Source organism: Sinocyclocheilus anshuiensis, unplaced genomic scaffold (assembly GCF_001515605.1).
Source record: "Sinocyclocheilus anshuiensis isolate Anshui unplaced genomic scaffold, SAMN03320099.WGS_v1.1 scaffold553, whole genome shotgun sequence".
Classification (NCBI taxonomy): Eukaryota; Metazoa; Chordata; class Actinopteri; order Cypriniformes; family Cyprinidae; genus Sinocyclocheilus; species Sinocyclocheilus anshuiensis.
The window spans coordinates 3,379,022-3,398,972 of NW_015539821.1; the positions used below are offsets into that span (position 1 = coordinate 3,379,022).

The 19,951-nt window shown below is 37.3% G+C and overlaps 1 protein-coding gene across 1 annotated transcript in view; it reads right to left on the bottom strand.

Annotated features, from left to right (window-relative positions):
* The window catches only part of LOC107684140 (heparan sulfate glucosamine 3-O-sulfotransferase 3A1), a 40,339-nt gene extending 29,353 nt beyond the window's left edge, over positions 1 to 10,986 (bottom strand). Inside the window, exons 1-2 of the mRNA XM_016480353.1 lie at positions 10,903 to 10,986; positions 3,197 to 3,756 (exon numbers count right to left, since the gene is read on the bottom strand). Coding sequence (XP_016335839.1) covers positions 3,197 to 3,756; positions 10,903 to 10,986 — 644 coding nt within the window. The remainder of the gene's footprint in view (positions 1 to 3,196; positions 3,757 to 10,902) is intronic.
* Between the last annotated feature and the right edge of the window lie 8,965 nt (positions 10,987 to 19,951).

Consider the following 19,951-nt stretch of genomic DNA (forward strand, 5'->3'; position numbering starts at 1 on the left):
CACAGGAGGAGGGGATGACGAGACACACCTGGGAGCAATGAAACAATCAAGGGAAACACCTGGGACAAATTAAACATGGGAAAGGAAGGCACGTGAGGAAAACAACCACAAAACACGAAACAGAGTCTGACAAATATATGTACTGCCATTCAAAATTTTTTTTTTTTAAATAAGTAAATACATTCTTTTAGAAAGGATGCATTGAATTTATCAAAAGTGGCAGTTAAGACTTTTACATTGAGAAACATTTTGTTTAAGCATTCATTCAGCTGATGAACTGTCAATTAATAATAAAAAAACAAAAACAAATAAAAAGCCTGCTAACACTCATAATCATAATCTAATACTCAAATGTTTTACATCTCACAGATGTTCTGGCTGCATGTCTGATTTCACAGGTGCAATGTTGACTGAACATGGGTGAGTAATGTTTTGACAAGCAACCACAACACTGATATTTGTAGTACACTCTTAAAAATAAAGGTGCTTCACGATGCCATAGAAGAACCTTTTTTTCTAAATGGTTCCATAAAGAACCTTTAACATCTGAAGAACCTTTCTGTTTCACAAAAGGTTCTTTGTGGCGAAAAAAGGTTCTTGAGATTCTAAAAAGGTAATAAAGAGATGGTTCTTTAAAGAACCTATGACTGAATGGTTCTTTGTGGAACTAAAAATGGTTCTTCTATGGCATCGCTTGAAGAACCTTTTGAAGCACCTTTATTTTTAAGAGTGTAGCAGATGCAGTCTGGCAACACTAAAGTTACTTTTTCATTATGTAGCTTTTGTTCTATGACAGACTGCTGAAAACAGTATAGCAAATATGCTTAGCACAGCATCATTCTGAGATTTTTCTTCAGATTTTTGCACCACCAATATGACCAACTGGACACGAGCAATTTAATTGACAAAACACACACACGTCTCGCATTCCCACAGAGAAGCAAATTTGTGGGATTCCTTCACAGTCTCCGTATCAGCCATTACGACACACAAAGGACCTTCATCCATGCAGATGGAAGTCTCTGTGTTTAAACATTCACAGCCTATCCTGAAAAGAGTCACATAATTCCAGCAAATTGGACACAGTGATTAGTGCAGGGAGAGAGAGAGAAGAAAAAAAAAACAGAGCCCATTCATAACTTCAATGGTCGGGAGAAACGCAATTATTCCCAGAGGGTTTGACAAAGGGTGAGAATTTATGCCGCAAAAGTAATTTTATGTTTGTTTTCTTTATTTTTAAGACATTTGCACAGATCCATCAAACTGTCACGCCTTGTGCATATATTCAGGAAATGTCTTTCAGCTCATTTGAAAAAAGAGAGTGAGAGGAAAAACATTGGCCGCTTAGTTTACTTCTTTATTTTTTCCTGTCTTGAAGAAAGTTGACAGCCTTCCACAGTTGTTTTAGCTCAAGCACATTTCTTCTTTCATTTTCTGCCAGCTTAGTTATTCCACTCACTTTTTGTCCATTATACCTGATGGGCTGCACTTTTTAAACACATTTGCTGTGTTTAAAAAAAGTATACATGCAGTATATGCAGACATACTGAAAATGGATGAGTAATCTAGCACATGCTGTTATCTAGAAAATAACATTGATGTTGCAGTTCTTGTGTTTTATTGTGTCATTTTAAATGAAGGGCCATTCTCTTTCTAAAGGATGAGGGGTTTACGAAAACCAGGCCTGTTTTTTTAGCCTTGTGTCACATTCCCAAGACTCCTGGCAACTCTTCTGGATGGATGCGATCCTCATGGATATAACAAAGCACAAAGGATGAATAGAATGTGTGAAAGAGTGATGCTGAAAAGACAGACTGCATGTTGATTTAATGGAGTAACTGTTTTTAAAGGATTTCTGTTTTTATTTATTTGTTTCTTTTTATCTATACTTTCAGCAGAAGGAAGTCCAGAAATCCATCAGAGAAGAAGAGAGGGGTGGGAAAGATAGTATTATGGCAAGTTTGCCTTTGCACTTTTACATGACCCGGTATGTTAACTAAATCTGTCGGTGAAATATACCTGTGGAGACAGACAGGTAACCTTTCATTACGGCCATAATCCCTCCTAATAACAGAGCTGTGATGTCTGATATGGCCCATTACACAGAGCAGCAAAAGACAAGCTGCTGTTAAACTCTAACAGCATCCTGAAGATATGTGAATGAACCACACAAACACTCACCCATCTTATACATGCAGAAAATATACAGATACATATAAAAGCACAACAAAAATACAAGAAAACAGTTTTTCTTATATTCTTTAGTAAGTGTATGTGTCATAAAATACCCCAAAATGCACTTTCATGCAGTCTCACACTTCCATAGACTCTTATAGACTCTTCATTCCTTAGTTGAAAAGTTAACATAAGCCAATCAACTGATACAATCATGAAACAATTAGAAAAAATAGTAAAAAATTTGATGGAAATGCATATATTTCTTTTAAGGAATTTTTTATTAGAAATCTTCTAGTGAGTAAAATAGTAGCTTCCTGCACTTTTTATTTCATTCTTATAATGACTAATATTTACCTCAAACAGTGCTGTGCAATATTGTGAGGATACTTTTTAGCTTAAGTTCTCACTTTAATTTGATGTCCAAATACCAAAAAAGGTTCAAGAGATAGTTTACTAATGACACCGAGGGTTTGATTTTTATGGATTAGAAAATAAGCAAATCAGATCTGGGCTGTTTTTACACTTTTAATCTGATCTACCAATTGGTTAGGAAAAAAATGCAGGGATTAGAGTGAAGCATTTATATTATTACTGTTAATACAGAATTATTCAGTCATGAGATGGCTTTATTTGCTTTATTTATTTTTTTAAATTTCCAATTATTTGAATGAACAGAATTTGAACCCCACAAATAGTTGTTCATCTACTAAAATAAACATTATTAATATTATCAAATATATTTTATTATAAATGCTAAATATCTACATAGTAGCTTTTTTTAATTTGGCTTGTGTGTGCTGGTTTATTTTAGTTTTTGAAAAACACGCTTTGACCTTTCACAACAATTGACAAAATGATACACCAGCGCTACAGCAAAATTAAAAAACAATAATAATACAACTACTAATAAATTTATATATATATATATATATATATATATTAGATAATAACACGTCTTTTCAAACTGCCGTGTGGGCTGGGCACATCATCATCGCATCATGGATCATGTGTAACTTACCTGTACCAGTCCAGTCCGTTGTCATAGTTACGGTCGAAGAAGTGCGGCTCCGCACCGACCGCGCGAATATCTGGATGCACGCGCAGAAACTCCAGCAGCGCGCGCGTTCCGCCCTTTTTCACGCCGATGATGATCGCCTGAGGCAGCTTCTTACTGCCCTCACCTAACGCGCTTAGTTTACCTGTATCAAAATACGAGCCTACCGGCTCCAGATCGACATCCAAAGAGTTCGACAGCTTTACGTGTGCCTGAAAAATGTGTTTATTTGCCTCAATTCCAGGTAGATCCTCTTCACTGACCCTTTCGAGCCGGTGGATTAAGCTGTGGTGCCTCATCACCAGATGTCCCGTGGAGGTCCATTTCTGAAGTCTCTTTCTCCTCAGCGACTCAAAATCTTTCAGTTTCGAGACGTAAAATCCCTCCACCGGACTCGTTTCTCTTCTCTCTGTGGGTATACAGGTCCCGCATCGCTCCGTGAGGCAGTGGAGAAAGTATAAAGACGCGAGTATAGACAGCAACATGACCGCGAAGGTCCTAAAGATGCTCTTGGAAAGACGCGGCTAAATGCCATGTCGGTCCACGGGTGGCATGCGTTGGAGAGACAGCCATGCTAGACTGGCATTATTCAGTCTTGCCATCAAAGAATAAGGCAGAGTTTGGAGCTCGAGAGCATCGAAGGGGGATTAGAGTTCGCACGCGCCGCTTTCCAGAAACCCTCGCGCATATGTAAAGCCCCTTGTCGTTATGTAAACTCTTACTAGTTTAAGAAACAGATTAGTGCGAATTTTAAATTACTATGTTAGAAGAGTTCATTTAAATGATTTATTTAATAATTTGTTTTAATCCAAATGTATACAGAAACAATAGCCTAGCCCCTTTAAGTCCAAAATTAAAAAAAAAAGCTAAATTCATTTTTTTTTTATCCAGCGTTTGCTTCGAAAGATTTGTGAAATTCTGATAAACTTCCATTGCACTAGTAGCTCACACGTGTGTGTCTTGTATCTAACTACAGAATGACGTCGCCTGAAGTGACTGACATGTCGCGGTCCAATCAAGTTTCACAAACCTTTCCCGAGCGCATGCAATTTGCATGCCTGTAACCAATAGGATGCAGGATGGGCAGCGCAGACTCCGCCCACCTGTCAGTTCAGCTGAGGAACGGTCACGCTCGTGTTAAAAAACAAACGTCATATTCAGCGCCTGTGGCCGCAGCCAACCAAATGCAGGGTTGTAGTTTACGCAAGGTGGCTGTAGAGAAATCAAGAGATGGTGTGTCGATTCATCATCAACATATTCACCAAATAAATTAATACATTTAAAAGTAACACCACTGCTAAGATTAAAATGCCTCTGCAGTCAATGTTATAATTTTGTTGTTAAGATGTTAAAACATCATTTTGCAGTAAATCCCTTTCTAAGTCTAGTTAGAAATCAGGCCAAAATGCTTTGTCATTTTGTTTGGAAATGTTAAACTAATGCTAAACATATGATAAGCCATTGGATAGAGGAACAATTTAGTATGAAACTGATATGTTGTTTGATCTCTTGTGCAAGTGTGTGTTTACACAGTCTGGGTAATGGTTTAATAAGATTATTTCAGACATGCATTACTGCATGACTAAATCTATAAACATGATCTCCAAATCTACAGGGTGTGTGTACTTCATAATTTGTGTGGATGGATGTGTGTATGAGAGAGAGAGAGAAAGTTGGTGTCCATTCCATCAGTTTTCACCACTATTTATCTTTTATGTCTTTACAGATATATCAGTGACAGAACATTTGGCTTTTCTTTTGCTTTTCCCTTAGTCCGTCATTCTTCAAACTCCGATTACATTCGGACCTCAGCGCACTTCAGGCCACCAAGGACGACCATCTCCCCCCCGTTGTTACCGTATTCTCTTTCTTTTTTTAATAAGGAGAAGAACACAGCATGGTGAAATTAAAGTAAAAGCAGCACATTATTTCTTTACAAGTGAACAAGAACAGAACCAAATGTTTCACATCTGCTCCTGTAGTTTTCAGCATTACCATGAGAAAGCCAAAAGAGTGTTTCAATGCAGTACAGCCCACTGCTTCAGAATGGAGATGGAGACCTCAGTCAAAACACCGGCTTGCTTGTGCCAGATGTCCCCGTGATGAGGACACAATGCGGGGGCTGACTTGCATTTAACAAATAACACCCTGACCTTTTCGGCCATCCCGGGAGAAAGAAGAGGCAACAACCATAGCCGGGCCGTCCCCCTGCGATGCCCCCTGGGTCAAATGTTTTTGCACCACCATTATTGGTTTCATGATAAAGGAATGTGTGGAAACGTATCTTGAGTGGACAGGCCAGTCCACTGAAATTTAAAACGCAGGCTGAGAGAACTTCATTGCACAATATCGTGCCAGTGTTTATGTATTTTGGGGTTTTGTCCTTCTCTTAGTGCAGTTTTGTTACTGCAACTTTTGTTAGAAGTATGTGTTTTTTTTTTTTTTTTTTTTTTTTTTTATCGTGCCAGTGTTTATGTATTTTTGGGTTTGTCCTTGCAGTTTTGTTAGTGCAACTTTTGTAGAAGTATGTGGTTTTTTTGTACTCTTGAGTAACACAGAAGTGGAAATCTCAGAGCGTAATTATACAGTGCATTTGGTTTGAATAAAAAAATATAGAGCATATATACAAATAATAGATAACTCTCTTTCACAACTTACTCATCAGAAATGTGAATCTCGGGCCCCCACATCTTGCTGCAGTGAGCTTGCTGTAGTTTTCTCTGGACAGCTTTATGTGTGGATTTGGGACATCTCTGCATGAGAGAGACATCTTTACGGCCATTGCTGTCGGAAAAATACAGTGCAGGTAATGCAGTTAAGCTATAGTAACAGAAGGGCGTATGAGGTTACTGTCCAGTAAAACATGATTTCATGATGTCCAGATAGATAGATAGTTGGATATATAGATAGATTAGTGTGCTTTATATTATATATTTGAATACAACTTTTTATTTTCCTGTAATACAGGATTGTCTGAGAGGAATTATACACCCAAATTCTAAGCAAATGGTTAGGAAATGTATTTAGATAAACACATCTGTGGTTCAGACGTGCAAGCAAAGTGTTTTTCCGGTACTGAAGAGGAAGGATTTTCATTCACAACTGCGGAAATGCAAATAAATCATGCTCTTAGTCAAATTAACAGTCAGATTTGAAATGCTGCTTAAATGATTAGATCAAGATTGATCGCAAAGAACCGCCCAAGACTTATTTACATCAAATTTTATACCTTTATGAGTGTCAACAATAAACCCTCAGTGTAAAATAGATTTCCAGAAAAAGTGTGACAGTGTTCATTAATCAGATTTTGAATCCCTAATTAACTGCAAATGTGATTAACTGTGTGTGTACTAGTGTGTGTGTCATATTTGTGTGATGACTGTGTCACATTCCTACCTCTAAGAGGCAGCACGACTCAGCCCAACTTGGAGAAGGTTTGATGGGCAGCATTGAGTGAGAGAGACAGGAGATGGGGGCCATCTATAGAGAATGACTATTGCATGTATACCACAAATCATATCGTTTGAAAAATAGGAGAAGATACTTAAACGCTCCAAATGGACTCATGGAAACATGATACATGACTTCCACAAATCCAGTTCACAAAATAGAGATTCCAGCCGATAGAAATTATATTGAAACTTGTTAAATTTCCTGTGTATATCACTCTAATACAATGCACTGGTCAGGCTGTCTCTTTCTCTCTCTCTCTCTGTTTCACATTGATCACACTAATGGGCCTGGCTTTGGAGATGAGTCTCGCAACCTCCCTGTGTGACTCTCATCTCAGCTCTCCTTTATCAGAGGCCCTTTGAGAAGATGACTCAGTCATTAGATGGATTGCTTTCTTACATAAACAAATGTCAGCCTTGTTCCCGACCTCCCTGTTATACTCTGTTGTGGGACCAGAAGTGTATGTGAAATCAGAATTGTAAAGACCTAAACTCTTCCAGCTCATTAGAGGCCAGAGAGTAACCATTCATTAAAAAGCGATACAAATGGGCAACTTACATTTGCAAATAAGTGTTTCTTCATGAATTTAAAGTTGAGTCATATGTAGATAGAATACAAAAATATATATATATATAAAAGATTAAAAACTAAGGATTTAAAATCACTTGGCATTTCAGAGTGACTAAGCAGAGAATAATTTCAACCATTCTAGCACATGGATTTACTACATTCCTCACAAATTATTTTGAGCTGAGCCAGATGTCATTCTTCTCTGCTAATGTGTTGGAATAGAAATGAAAATACCGCAAATGTCTTCAGATTAACAGGCTCTCTGATATTTCTCAAAGGGTCGGCATAACTTGCATGCAAAAGCTGGAGAGATATCCCTACTCTTGCCTTGTCCACAACATTAGATGGATTGCTTTCTTACATAAACAAATGTCAGCCTTGTTCCCGACCTCCCTGTTATACTCTGTTGTGGGACCAGAAGTGTATGTGAAATCAGAATTGTAAAGACCTAAACTCTTCCAGCTCATTAGAGGCCAGAGAGTAACCATTCATTAAAAAGCGATACAAATGGGCAACTTACATTTGCAAATAAGTGTTTCTTCATGAATTTAAAGTTGAGTCATATGTAGATAGAATACAAAAATATATATATATATAAAAGATTAAAAACTAAGGATTTAAAATCACTTGGCATTTCAGAGTGACTAAGCAGAGAATAATTTCAACCATTCTAGCACATGGATTTACTACATTCCTCACAAATTATTTTGAGCTGAGCCAGATGTCATTCTTCTCTGCTAATGTGTTGGAATAGAAATGAAAATACCGCAAATGTCTTCAGATTAACAGGCTCTCTGATATTTCTCAAAGGGTCGGCATAACTTGCATGCAAAAGCTGGAGAGATATCCCTACTCTTGCCTTGTCCACAAGACCAAAGAGAAGAGCTGGAGGAAGCAACTGAAAGCTTCTGTGTAGGTGAAACCAGTTATGATGTGCATTTGTACCTATTTCCAAGCATACAAGAGGTTATTGATGAGGTGGGGAGCAGTGTGTAACAAAGGTTTTTATTCATTTTTCTCTTCTACAGTATGACTGTCCCAAGGTTCCATCTGAGGCACTCGAGAGATAGATGATAAAATTAGTTTTGGTTTTGCACCCAGTTTATCCCATCATGTCGAAACCTCTGGGTTAGTGTTTTAACTGTTCTAGGGAATGTGGGAATCCAATTCAGCCACCTGAGTACACATTACCTGCATCCATTCCAAAAACAGTTCATCTTCCTTAATTTGATAGAGTGTGGAAACCCTGCCTTCGACTTTTTGCATGAGCCTTTGACAGTCAAGACAGCTGGATGTAGAAATAACTGCTTTTTGGCACTCATCTTGACTCGCTGATCCTCTGTTTGACATATTGACTCTGAGCAAAAAAAAAGGTGTGCTATTATTTGTTGTATTTACTATATTATTATTTGTAACAGTATCTCAAATAGACGTCATAAATATCAAAAAAGAGGGAAAGAAAAGCGTGGGAAAACTCAAAAAGAGAAAAACAGTCAGAGGAGCTCAGACTGCTCAAACCTGAAAACCACATTCCCAGCAAACAAACTCAAATACAGAAGGTCAAAAAGATAAAATATATATTTTTTTTTTCCCTGAGTGAGAGCACAAGGGTATTTTTATAATTGTTTCTAATCAGTTATCATTTGCAATCATATACTGTAGCATTTTTCATGCTTAAGCATGAACTTCCTCTCCCACTGATATTTACATACAGGAAGATCTGACCCAGCCACATGGAAAATATGTAATGAACACTATTTGTTAATGTCAGCTTCCAGCCTAATGCCATCAACCAGGACATAAGCAGAGCTCTCATTTAAACATTTAGCACTTTTTACAAGATCCAAACTGTATAATTAAATTTCTGCCATCCATGACTTGTTCAAATTTGCCAGAGTATGAAAGATACCTTGTTAGCCACACTGCATAATAAAAGAGTGACGACAAATTAGTGATTTTGCATCTGGGGAAAGGTTGAGTGAGTTGGCAACAGGGTGCTTGTTGCTTCTCTTTTGGCTTTTGGCTTGCTTGCCTTTCAACGGAAAACTCTATGGCTGTTTAGGGCAACATGAAATGTTTGGTTATGCTTGTCTGTATCATTTATTGTATTAATATATATCATATTACCACAGCTGTCTTCTTTAACTCTAAGATACCTAAATACCTGTTTTTTTTTTCTTCTTTTCTTTTTTCATTTAGTTTATTCTAATCGTCCAATGCTCTAATTAGTTATCCTGATTAGAGCCCTTAAAGTAAAAAGGATCATTTGAGAAAAGTTCCAATCTGCAGAAGGAGCGACTCCATTTAAGAATACTCTTGAGTGCGACATCAGACGCCTCCAGCATTTTTAATGGTTTTCACAAGTGCCTGAATACCTCAACTCATTTCTAAAGTGGTATGTTAAGGGGGGTGCTGATGGAGACAAGGCTTTTTTCTGTTTTGTTTGCTTTAACGCAGCAGTGTAATTGATACTCCGCAAAATTGTGCTGACCTGCTGGTCTCATTGAGCATTGTTTTTAAGCAAGAAATTACAGTCTGGCAAAGACTCAAAGGCGACAGACTCTGCTTAGTGAAATGGGTGGGGTCCAGGGTAGTTGATAAAGGCACACGTTACACAAGAAAGGAGGTATAGGTTGTGTGTTTTTTATTAGTGTGGTCAGACTGATAAGATATCTGTGTTTAAAAATAATAATTGGAGACAAAGATTTTGTCACTCATTCACTATGTTCTTAACATCATTACAGCACTTTTTTCAGCATAAAAAAGGGTAACAGGGTGAAAATATTTACATAATAGTTATGCTTTAGGTATGCAGAGATAATTGTTTGGGGATCAAGTTAAGGCTTTATTTTTTTACTGACATTTCTGTTTTTGATCTAGTTTTGTTCTTGTTCTCTAATAGTGTACGAGTATAGGTGTTTTTTTCTTTATTAACAGGTAGTGATTTTAATAGAAACAGGTATTTGCACAATAAGCATTGTTTGTTTTTCTTTAAACAGTTCAGACATGTTGCTTTTGTCATTGGGTTATAATTGGTAATAACAAATTCAACATTGTGATGCTATTTTGTATCATTAGGAAACAACTCATGGAAAGAACATGACTAAGCTTGCCATTTTCTGTGGAATTTAAGTTGAAGAAGCCCTAATCATATCAATGTATACATGGTAAGACTGTTAAAACTTTAACATGTGTGTTTAATTGTTTAATGCTGTGCAGACTAATGGTTTGAATACAGTAAGTGCCAATATAGAGACCAAACCAAAATAAGTCTCTTTCTTCTCTCTTACAGTCTTTCCTGTGCAGTGCATATGTGAGCAGTCCAAAGTGTCCAAATCAGAGGATCAGAGGATGCAATTAACTGCACATCTGGCTATACAGTTAGGAATGGTGCCTTTTTTAAGTCCCCATCTATATCCAAAACCCCTTCCTACCAAGCAGACACACACATAAACATGATAATATATGGCATAAAGCCAAACCTCTCCCACACTTTCGTATATCTCTTTCTGTCACTCTTTCACTCCGACACACAAATATATACACACTCCTCTATTTCCCTCCTGTCCTCCCGTAACATCCAAATGGTAAGCATTCATTCCTGTGCTTCCGCTGAAAAAGCCTCCCTGTCTTGTACAGAACTGTACTGTAACCTCACCGCTCATGTTACCACCCCTGAGACAAGCAGGTGATAAAATAGGACTCTGGTCAGCCAGCTCATCCTCCCGCATCTCTTCTAATGAGCACAGAAAGGGAGAGCTGGGACACGGAATAGACGCCTTCCCTTTGAACACGCTAATTATCCAGGATGATTTACACATTTGTTTGCTTGGTAATTTGAAGGGAGGATAGTTCGGGCACCGGTGTGAGCCTCTTGTTGAATACTTGGTTGTCTTTAGAGATTAGCAATTGTGAGCTTTTTTCCGCTGAACCCCTTATTCCAAATTGCTTTCCTTGCCTTTTTTTTTTTTTGACAGCACTAGCAGCAAACATTCTACAAAGACAGAGAGCGAAAGAGAGGAAAAAATATATTATTTAATGAGAAAATTTCTGTGAGCTGTGTTTTGAGCACCGTTTGACGCTGCCCTCGCTACCCCCATCGTTGTCGTGTCAGTGCCACCTTATTTCGATGGTGTGTTAGGGCAGACGGGGCCGCCACCACAATTTGACACAACTAATTTAGACCCGGGCTTTTATGACACCCCAGAATGTATTACCTCGCACTGGCATACTAATAATGGAGAAGCATCAATCAAATGGACCCTGTGCACACATTGTGCAATAAAGCTTATCTCTGACTGCCACAGTCTGTCTGACTCAACCCGGCTCGGTGACAATGAGTCTGTGTGCAGTTCTCTGGCATCAGCTCAGTTAACACAGCATAAATATGCAGTTTAAGGGTCAATGACATTTTAATAAGCCTTCGGCTGACAGATCCAGCACTGGTGTTTGCACTGGAAAGTTTGGGTATATGCACAGGGTGGCTTTGGGGAGAAATTTGTATTGTTTTTCTTGCATGTTCACATAGCATTTTGTTTGCTGATTGTGTTCTTTCCCCTTCCTTCTTTTCTATATTCATTAATTGTACTGTGACTATAGTGGCATCTAATTTTAGTCAATAAAAATAACATTTTAGTTAACAAGAGTCCAAAATCAAACCAAATATTAAAACGTCATATACTACTGTTCAAAAGTTTGGGTCAGTAAGATTTCTTTTTAAGTCTCGTGCTGCATTTATTTGATCAAAAATACAGTAAAGACAGTAATGTTGTGAAATATTATTATAGTTTGAAATAACTGTTTTCTATCTGAATATATTTTTCTGAATATATTTTAAAATGTAATGTATTCCTGTAATTGTAGGAATATAAACTGAATTTCCAGCAGCCGTGACTGAAGCCAGACTTCAGTGTCACATGATCCTTCAGAAATCACTCCCAATATGCTTATTTGGTGCTAAAGAAATTTTTTAGCAACGTTGAAAACAGTTGTGCTGTTTAATATTTTTGTGAAAACTGATACATTTTTTTAGGATTCTTGGATAAATGGAAAGTTCAAAAGAACAGAACATTTATTTGAAATAGTATTCTTTTGTTACGATGTAAACTTGCTGAACAAAAGTGTGAATTTAAATATGTATCAAAATTTAAAACTTCTATTTAAAAAAGAAAAACATTGTTAGTTCATTGTTAATATCTAGCAGTGTTGTATTTCATATTTTTGTCAACATTACGTTTTGAATAAAACCCGTTCCCTAACAAACATTTTTTAGATAAACCTTGCCCCTTTTTTGCCTGTATATGTATGTACAGTTACTCAATATTTGCCATCTTTTTCGACAAGGTTCTTTTTTCCTTCTCGTGACTGAAGCCAGTCTTCAGTGTCACATGATCCTTCAGAAATCACTCCCAATATGCTTATTTGGTGCTAAAGAATTTTTTTTAGCAACGTTGAAAACAGTTGTGCTGTTTAATATTTTTGTGAAAACTGATACATTTTTTTAGGATTCTTGGATAAATGGAAAGTTCAAAAGAACAGAACATTTATTTGAAATAGTATTCTTTTGTTACGATGTAAACTTGCTGAACAAAAGTGTGAATTTAAATATGTATCAAAATTTAAAACTTCTATTTAAAAAAGAAAAACATTGTTAGTTCATTGTTAATATCTAGCAGTGTTGTATTTCATATTTTTGTCAACATTACGTTTTGAATAAAACCCGTTCCCTAACAAACATTTTTTAGATAAACCTTGCCCCTTTTTTGCCTGTATATGTATGTACAGTTACTCAATATTTGCCATCTTTTTCGACAAGGTTCTTTTTTCCTTCTCTTTTTTTCTCCAGCCCATCTCAAAGTTTCCTTTATGCCGAGAAGGTGATGTCATGGGTGGTGAAGACCTGGAAATCTCTGGAACTTGTGTCACTGTGTTTAGATGAGACGTATGGAGGTGTGCTGGCTGAAAGCCCTCGGCATAGCAGGAGATGACCTATTTATTCGAGCTGATTAATGTCCCTGCCTGCTGAACTCAGGGTTACATGTTCTATCTGGTTGGTATGGCTGCCTGCTGATAAGTACTGCTCTGCTGTTTTTCAGACTAGATTAAGCATGCCTTTCATTGACAAATGTTATCAATTTAAGGCAAAAAGCATTTGTAATCTGCTTTAATACCATTATTTTTGTTGAAGAGTCACCAAACATGGCCACTTTCTTCACCAGTTTTGACAGCTTGTGTTTGGGAGTCCTTGTGTCAATCAGCTTTAATTGTTGCCATGACAGGGTCAGAGACCCCTTGCCACGAGGAGGCAGTTAGGCTGGTCTATAAAGGCTCCAGTTGGGCTAGAACAACATTAGCTTCATGCAAGCAAACTTTCCGCCACATACCGCTACATGTATGCCAGCATCCAACACTGAATTCTCTCTCTAAGCTCCACAATATCTTGGCTATTGATCTAAACTGGCACAGATCTAAACTGGCAATACGCAGTATTAACATCAAACTCCCTGACACCAGGGATGAATGCAACTAGCATCATTAGCTTAGAGACTTATCCGCTATAGTCACCCGTTCTCTCAGCAAACATCTAAAGCTGTACATTTTATCTAGCCACATTGTAAAGAGTTATAATCAGAGCTAAGTAGATGGAGAGGACGCTAAGACGTAGTGGCTCCGGTCATTATCGCAAATGTGATCCTCTTGCGTACAGACTGAGATGCATTGTCTGTAACATAATGTATGTTGTCTATTGGTTTGAGAGGTTGATTGTTAGGCATCATCCATATTGATCACGTGATCAGTTATGACTCAGACTGGACATGAGTTGTTGGCTCATGATAAGAATGTCTGTTTCTATGGGTGTGTTTTATCACCCTGTTTAAGACGATGGAAAGACTAACACGATGGAAAGCATTCCAGAAATACCAGACATCACAAGCAAAGTTTTGTGCAACTGCGGGGCTAAATGTGGTTAGACTAGCATAAACGTATGTCCACAGTATGAACCCAGTGACGTATTAAAGGGAACATGTAGTTTCTCAACATATACTACAGTTCAAAAGTTTGGGGCCTGTAAGAATTATTATTATTTTTTTTTTTTTTTAAAGAAATTTAGGGTTAGGTTACTTTTATTCAGGAAGGATGCAGTAAATTCATCAAAAATGATGATAAAGACATTTGTGTTGTTACAAAAGATTTCTATTTAAAATAAATGCTTTGCCATCACAGAAATAAATTACATTTTAAAATAAATTCAAATAGAAAACAGCTATTTTAAATTGCAATAATATTTCACAATATTACTGTTTTTACTGTAGTTTTGGTCAAATAAAGGCAGCCTTCATGAGCATATGAGACTTCTTTTAAAAACATTTACAAGAAATCTTACCGATCCCAAACTTTAAAATGGTAGTGTACATAGCTTACAAACTCTTTCACACTATGCATCAAAACTTTCCAATAACCAGTCCAGCTGTATTCAGCAATGTCCTGGCCCAGCTAGGCCTCTGTATCACACCCACATCCCAGCTGTCACAGGCACTGAGCTTTAGTTAATGCCTTGTCTGGAGGTATACGGGCAGCCATAATGCCTGACTCTGAAATTGAGGAACAGAAGAGGTGTTATATTGGGGGTCTGGCTGGGACGAGGGTGGCTTAAGGCCTGTCACCTGCAGAGTGCTTGACTTGTCCATAAAGTAAGTGATGAATCGATTGTGGATTGGCTGGAGTGGCTGCAGGGCCGCCTTTAAGGTCTGGGTATTTCATATGCGTGGTTTTTATGGGGTTGAGTTTATGTTGGAATGACTCTTTCACATTTTGTTTTGTTTGCACTTTTCTTGACACTCTACTTGCAGCCGGTTGTATTGACCTGTGTAAACAGTACAAGGAGTAGAAGAACAGTTCACAAAAGCTTGATATGTAGTTCCCTGATGCAAGGCAGTAATTGTGTTTTTTAGTTTTTCTAATAAAGCTTGTTTGTTGCACAGCCAAACTTTTATGGTTTGCAAAACCCCCCAGTGGCGTGTGTTTCTTGCCTGATCTGCAGTACAGCACTTGTTTTTAGCAAATGTGAGAAACGTGGAACCTGAAATAATGAAAAGCAAAGACCATGCTGAATTGTGAATTTAACAGAGCATAAATCATGGTATGAAAGGAAATGTAGAGACCCATACCTTACAATGCCAACTACAGCACAAACAGTGACAGGGACACTTTGTTCTGTGGGTTTGGGAAAGTTACAATCACTATGCATATTAAAGACGTGGTTACTGAGGGCTTCTTACGATTTTAAAGCAGGCTGCAGAGAGAAGGGCCTATATTCTTGGCCTTAAATTACTGTTTTGGGTCATTTCCATCAGGCTATGCATTGCACATAAGAACATTTCTCCTTGTTAATACACTCACACCTGTGTTGACATTTGCAATGTATCTGCTGATATGGCTTGAATGAATGAGGTCATAGATTGATGTATTTGTGTTTGAACTAAGCTTGTTTGTTCTCTTTTATCCTAGGGTTTATAAGGAGGGTTGGAACATTGTATGTTTTAGATTTGGACGTCTTGCAAACTCGTCATGTTGGTGTGTGCTCCTTATGTGGGTCGGGTTTTGTCTACATTGTGGAGGCCAAATGTACCCAGAAAGATCGTGAAACTTGCAATCACCTATACTGTAAAGACCAGCAGATGATTCTGAGGTAAATGGCATAGTAAACATAACGTCTTAATGAAAATCTTAAAATGAAAAAAAGGTTTCTGTGGGAGTTTTTGATGAGGTTAGGGGATAGAAAAAAATCGTAGCTCAGTATAAAAGCAAAAGAAGTCAATGGAAAGTCCTCACCAGTGTACTTGTGTGTTTTGAATGTATACTTTAGTAAAGCCCTGTGAAGAAAATGGTACATTTTTGTGCCCGTCCTTATCTCCAGTATCCCTGCAGAATCTTTATGCACAAAAAGCATTACACTCAGGCAAAACCACTCCACATCTTGTGGCACAGAGATACTCCGAAGATGTCAGCTTTCCCTAAACAATCGTAAAAGCTTTTCCATCAAAGCTGCTGTGTTAGGTCCAGCTTTCCCCCATCACTGTCAGCGATAGGGAAGCATTATCTGTCTTCAGAGACTAAGGTATTTCTGTTTCATTCATTGAAGTGTTAGAACCCTTTTTTTTGTCATTATTATAATTATTATATTTTTCAGTTGGAAACTTAAAACAACTAACTTAAAAAACTTTAAACGATGTCCTAAGTGGATAAACATTAGCTCATCAGCTCATTATCCCATTATTTAAATGGGATAACATTCATGCACATTTCATACATTAATTGTAATTAATGTTGTTCATGTTTGTCATTACATAGCACCAGATTTTGTCCAAAAAGTGCTGAAGTGTACACTTTTTCAAGTCCTTAAGTAGGCCCACCAAACTTCTTGTCATTCGATCATTCTTTTTTTTTTTTTAAATAATAGCAGCTGAACGCTGTTGGGCTGATGACAACCATATTTTTTTAAATAAATGTGGCTTCCAGCTAAACTTCAGCTCTTATATTTGCTCAAGTCACAGGGTACAATACAATACTCACTGTTAAAGCCAGTATAAGATATTTAGAGCTCTAATAAGTTTCAAGTTTTGGGGAATAAGTAACTTTGGCCAGGACATGTGGAGCCTTTGGTTGATGTCTCCAAGACCTTAGGTGCATTGTATCAAATCCTTCTGAACTAGACAGTGGCCAAGAAGAACAGAGGTGACTGTCTGCATCACTGATCCATTCTTGTGTTGTAAATTACATTCCTACATCATGCACAAACCAGATAATCCCTTACATTTGAATTAGTACACGTGTCGCTGACCTTTTGATCTGGCTGGTCGGGATGCAAACAGCTCTGGTTACATCTGAAGCCCTTACGAGAGGGCAGCATCATGGTCTTTCAATAAGAGCTCAGCATTTTCAGGGTCTCTTTCCACTACAGTATGTGGTTTGTCTGAAGAGCTGTCAGGGAGTTAAAATGGAAAAGTGAAAGGATTAGTGGCGGAGAAAAAAATGGACATTCATTAGGATGAAGGAGGGACTGAACTGGAACTGACCGAATGCATTCATCTTCTGATCTCATGAAAATTCCAGAGTGATTTCACAGTGACCTGGAGCTTTTTTTTTGTTTTGTTTTTTGGACAGCAATTGAAGCAGTTTTTTTTTTTGTCAATCTTGTTTATATGGGAACTTTTTGTTTCGGAATAATGTTGGTGTCAAAATAACATGGTAATTTTCTTTATTACAGTACATGCCATGCTGAAGAGATCTGTATAGTGAATTTCCATACTGGTCAAGCCTGTTTTTTGCTGGTTTAGCCAGTGAACGATCACAGCCACCATGATATTTCTGAAGTTGGTTGACCAATAAATTCTTGCTGGTTTAGATAGTTAGCAAAACTTAACTTGTAAACCTGGATGATCATCATGGTCATTTTGGTTAAGCTGGTTGTCTTTGGTTAAGCTGAAGTCTTGCTAGTTGGGACAATTTGTAGCCTGGTGGAGACAGCATTCTTTCATATTTGATTATTTATAATGATAGCAAAAACTAATCTAAATGTAAAAATAAACCGAAATGAGCACACACAATTAAACATCCAAAATATATTGGCCGAAATATATTTAACATCGTGCATATTGTACATCCCCTACTATTTTCAGCATAGTTTCTTATTTAGCTTTCCATAAACTATAGCTTATTTATCATGCAAGATACAATTCGGCACAGCAATCTTTGGCACACACTGGCATATCTGGTCGTCATAGAGGAGATGAGAATAATTTGTAAATGGCTGATGAATATGGAGGAAGGGGAAAGGCCTGTCTGTGGAGGATAAATGTTCAGCAGTGGCTCAGTCAGAGGGACAGAGACGGCAATAAGAAACCTCTTGAACCCTCTGTTCAGAACGACAAACTGCCTTCAACCAGGCAAATGCGTAGAGATTAACATACGCACTGCAGATCCAAAGGAGCAATTTCATTTCAAAACTCAATCTGCCAGCTTGAGGATTTGCATGGCTAATTAGCCACACTGGCACTCATTTTTTCTCCATCTATTCTCTCTTCTTCTTCTTTACTTCTCTCTGCTCCTTCATCTATCTTGGCAGGAGTTATGCTCTGTTGTGATAACAAAAGGAAAGAGAGCCGTACACTGAATTAAGCCTACCTGTTGTGTAAAAGATCCCATTACACATATGTTCAGCCACTTCTTTGCTGTACGTATTAATGCATAAGTGATGTGAATGGTCACAGTAGTTATGATTTCAATTTAATAGATTAATGATGGGTTAACACAGATCGGCTTGCAGTCATTTAGCTCACTCTAGGACTGAATTTATTACGAGACATATGGATGCTAATTTCCAGTTAAATTGGCCGGCCCATTATTTTGCAAATTTCTCTCTCTCTGTATATAGATACATATATCATACTCTGTATTCTCTCTCTCTCTCTCTCTCTCTCTCTCTCTCTCTATCTATCTATCTATCTATCTACTATTTAAAAAAAAAACATCCAAAAATATGGGGTCCTTTTTTATAAAGTAATTATTTTATTCAGCAAGGATGCATTAAATTGATCAAAAATGACACTAAAGACTTATTCTTAGTTACAATGCTATTTCAAATAAATTATTTTTATTTCACTTTCTATTCATCAGAGAATCCTAAAAAATGTATTACAGCCTCCACAAAAATATGAAAAACATAAAAAGCATAAAGCACACCTGTTTCAACATTGATAATAAGAAATGTTTCTTGAACACCAAATTAGCATACAAATATGGCTTAAAATACAGTATTTTTTTCTTCACAGGAATAAATTACATTTTAAAATATATTCAAATATATTATTTTAAATTGCATTAGTATTTAGCAATATTACTGTTTTACTGTATTTTCAATGAAAATAAATGCAGCCTTGCTGAGCATGCAACACTTAATTTAAGGACCTATAATGTAACAAATAAGTTCAAAATAATTAAATTTGTTCCCTCCAAGAACCATATAGCCAACCTGAGAACGCTATAGAGCATGCACATAGAAGAATATAAGGGCAAATAAGAATTGGATTCGTTGCTGAACCTCAGGCATTTCTAAGAGCCATTAAAGAAGCTTTATTTGTAGGAGTGCAGGCCTGAAATGTATTCCACTTGCAATCTCTAGGTGATCTTCTCCATTTTCGCTTCTCTTTTTTTTTCCAGATATAGAGATACAGAGTGAGCATGAAGGAGAGAGAGAGCTGGAACGAGATGGAGAATATACCCATAATTACATGTGAGGTTCATTTGAGTGCAGTATGCATTTACAGTATATGTATATCACTCTATAGATGGGATTACCCTCATAGCCCTGCATCCAATTAGATAAACTGCCTTTAATAATTCAACCTAACCCACTGTTCCAGAATAATGAGTGAGATAATGCTGCAGTATCTCAGACACAGATGTAATTTATTGCTGAGAGAGCAGCATTTATGGAGAATGAGATTTTCTACAGGCATAATGACAGTTCGGGAGTTCACCGCAAATGTTATGGACTTGATTCCTTTGGATGTGCAAAATGTTGCCGTGAGCTTCGTAAGTGCATTTAGATTAGATTGTTTTTAAAATTAGTTTATTGCAATAAGGTAATTGCTCAGATGAATCTGGTTGATGATATAAAAAAACAAAAAAACTTCC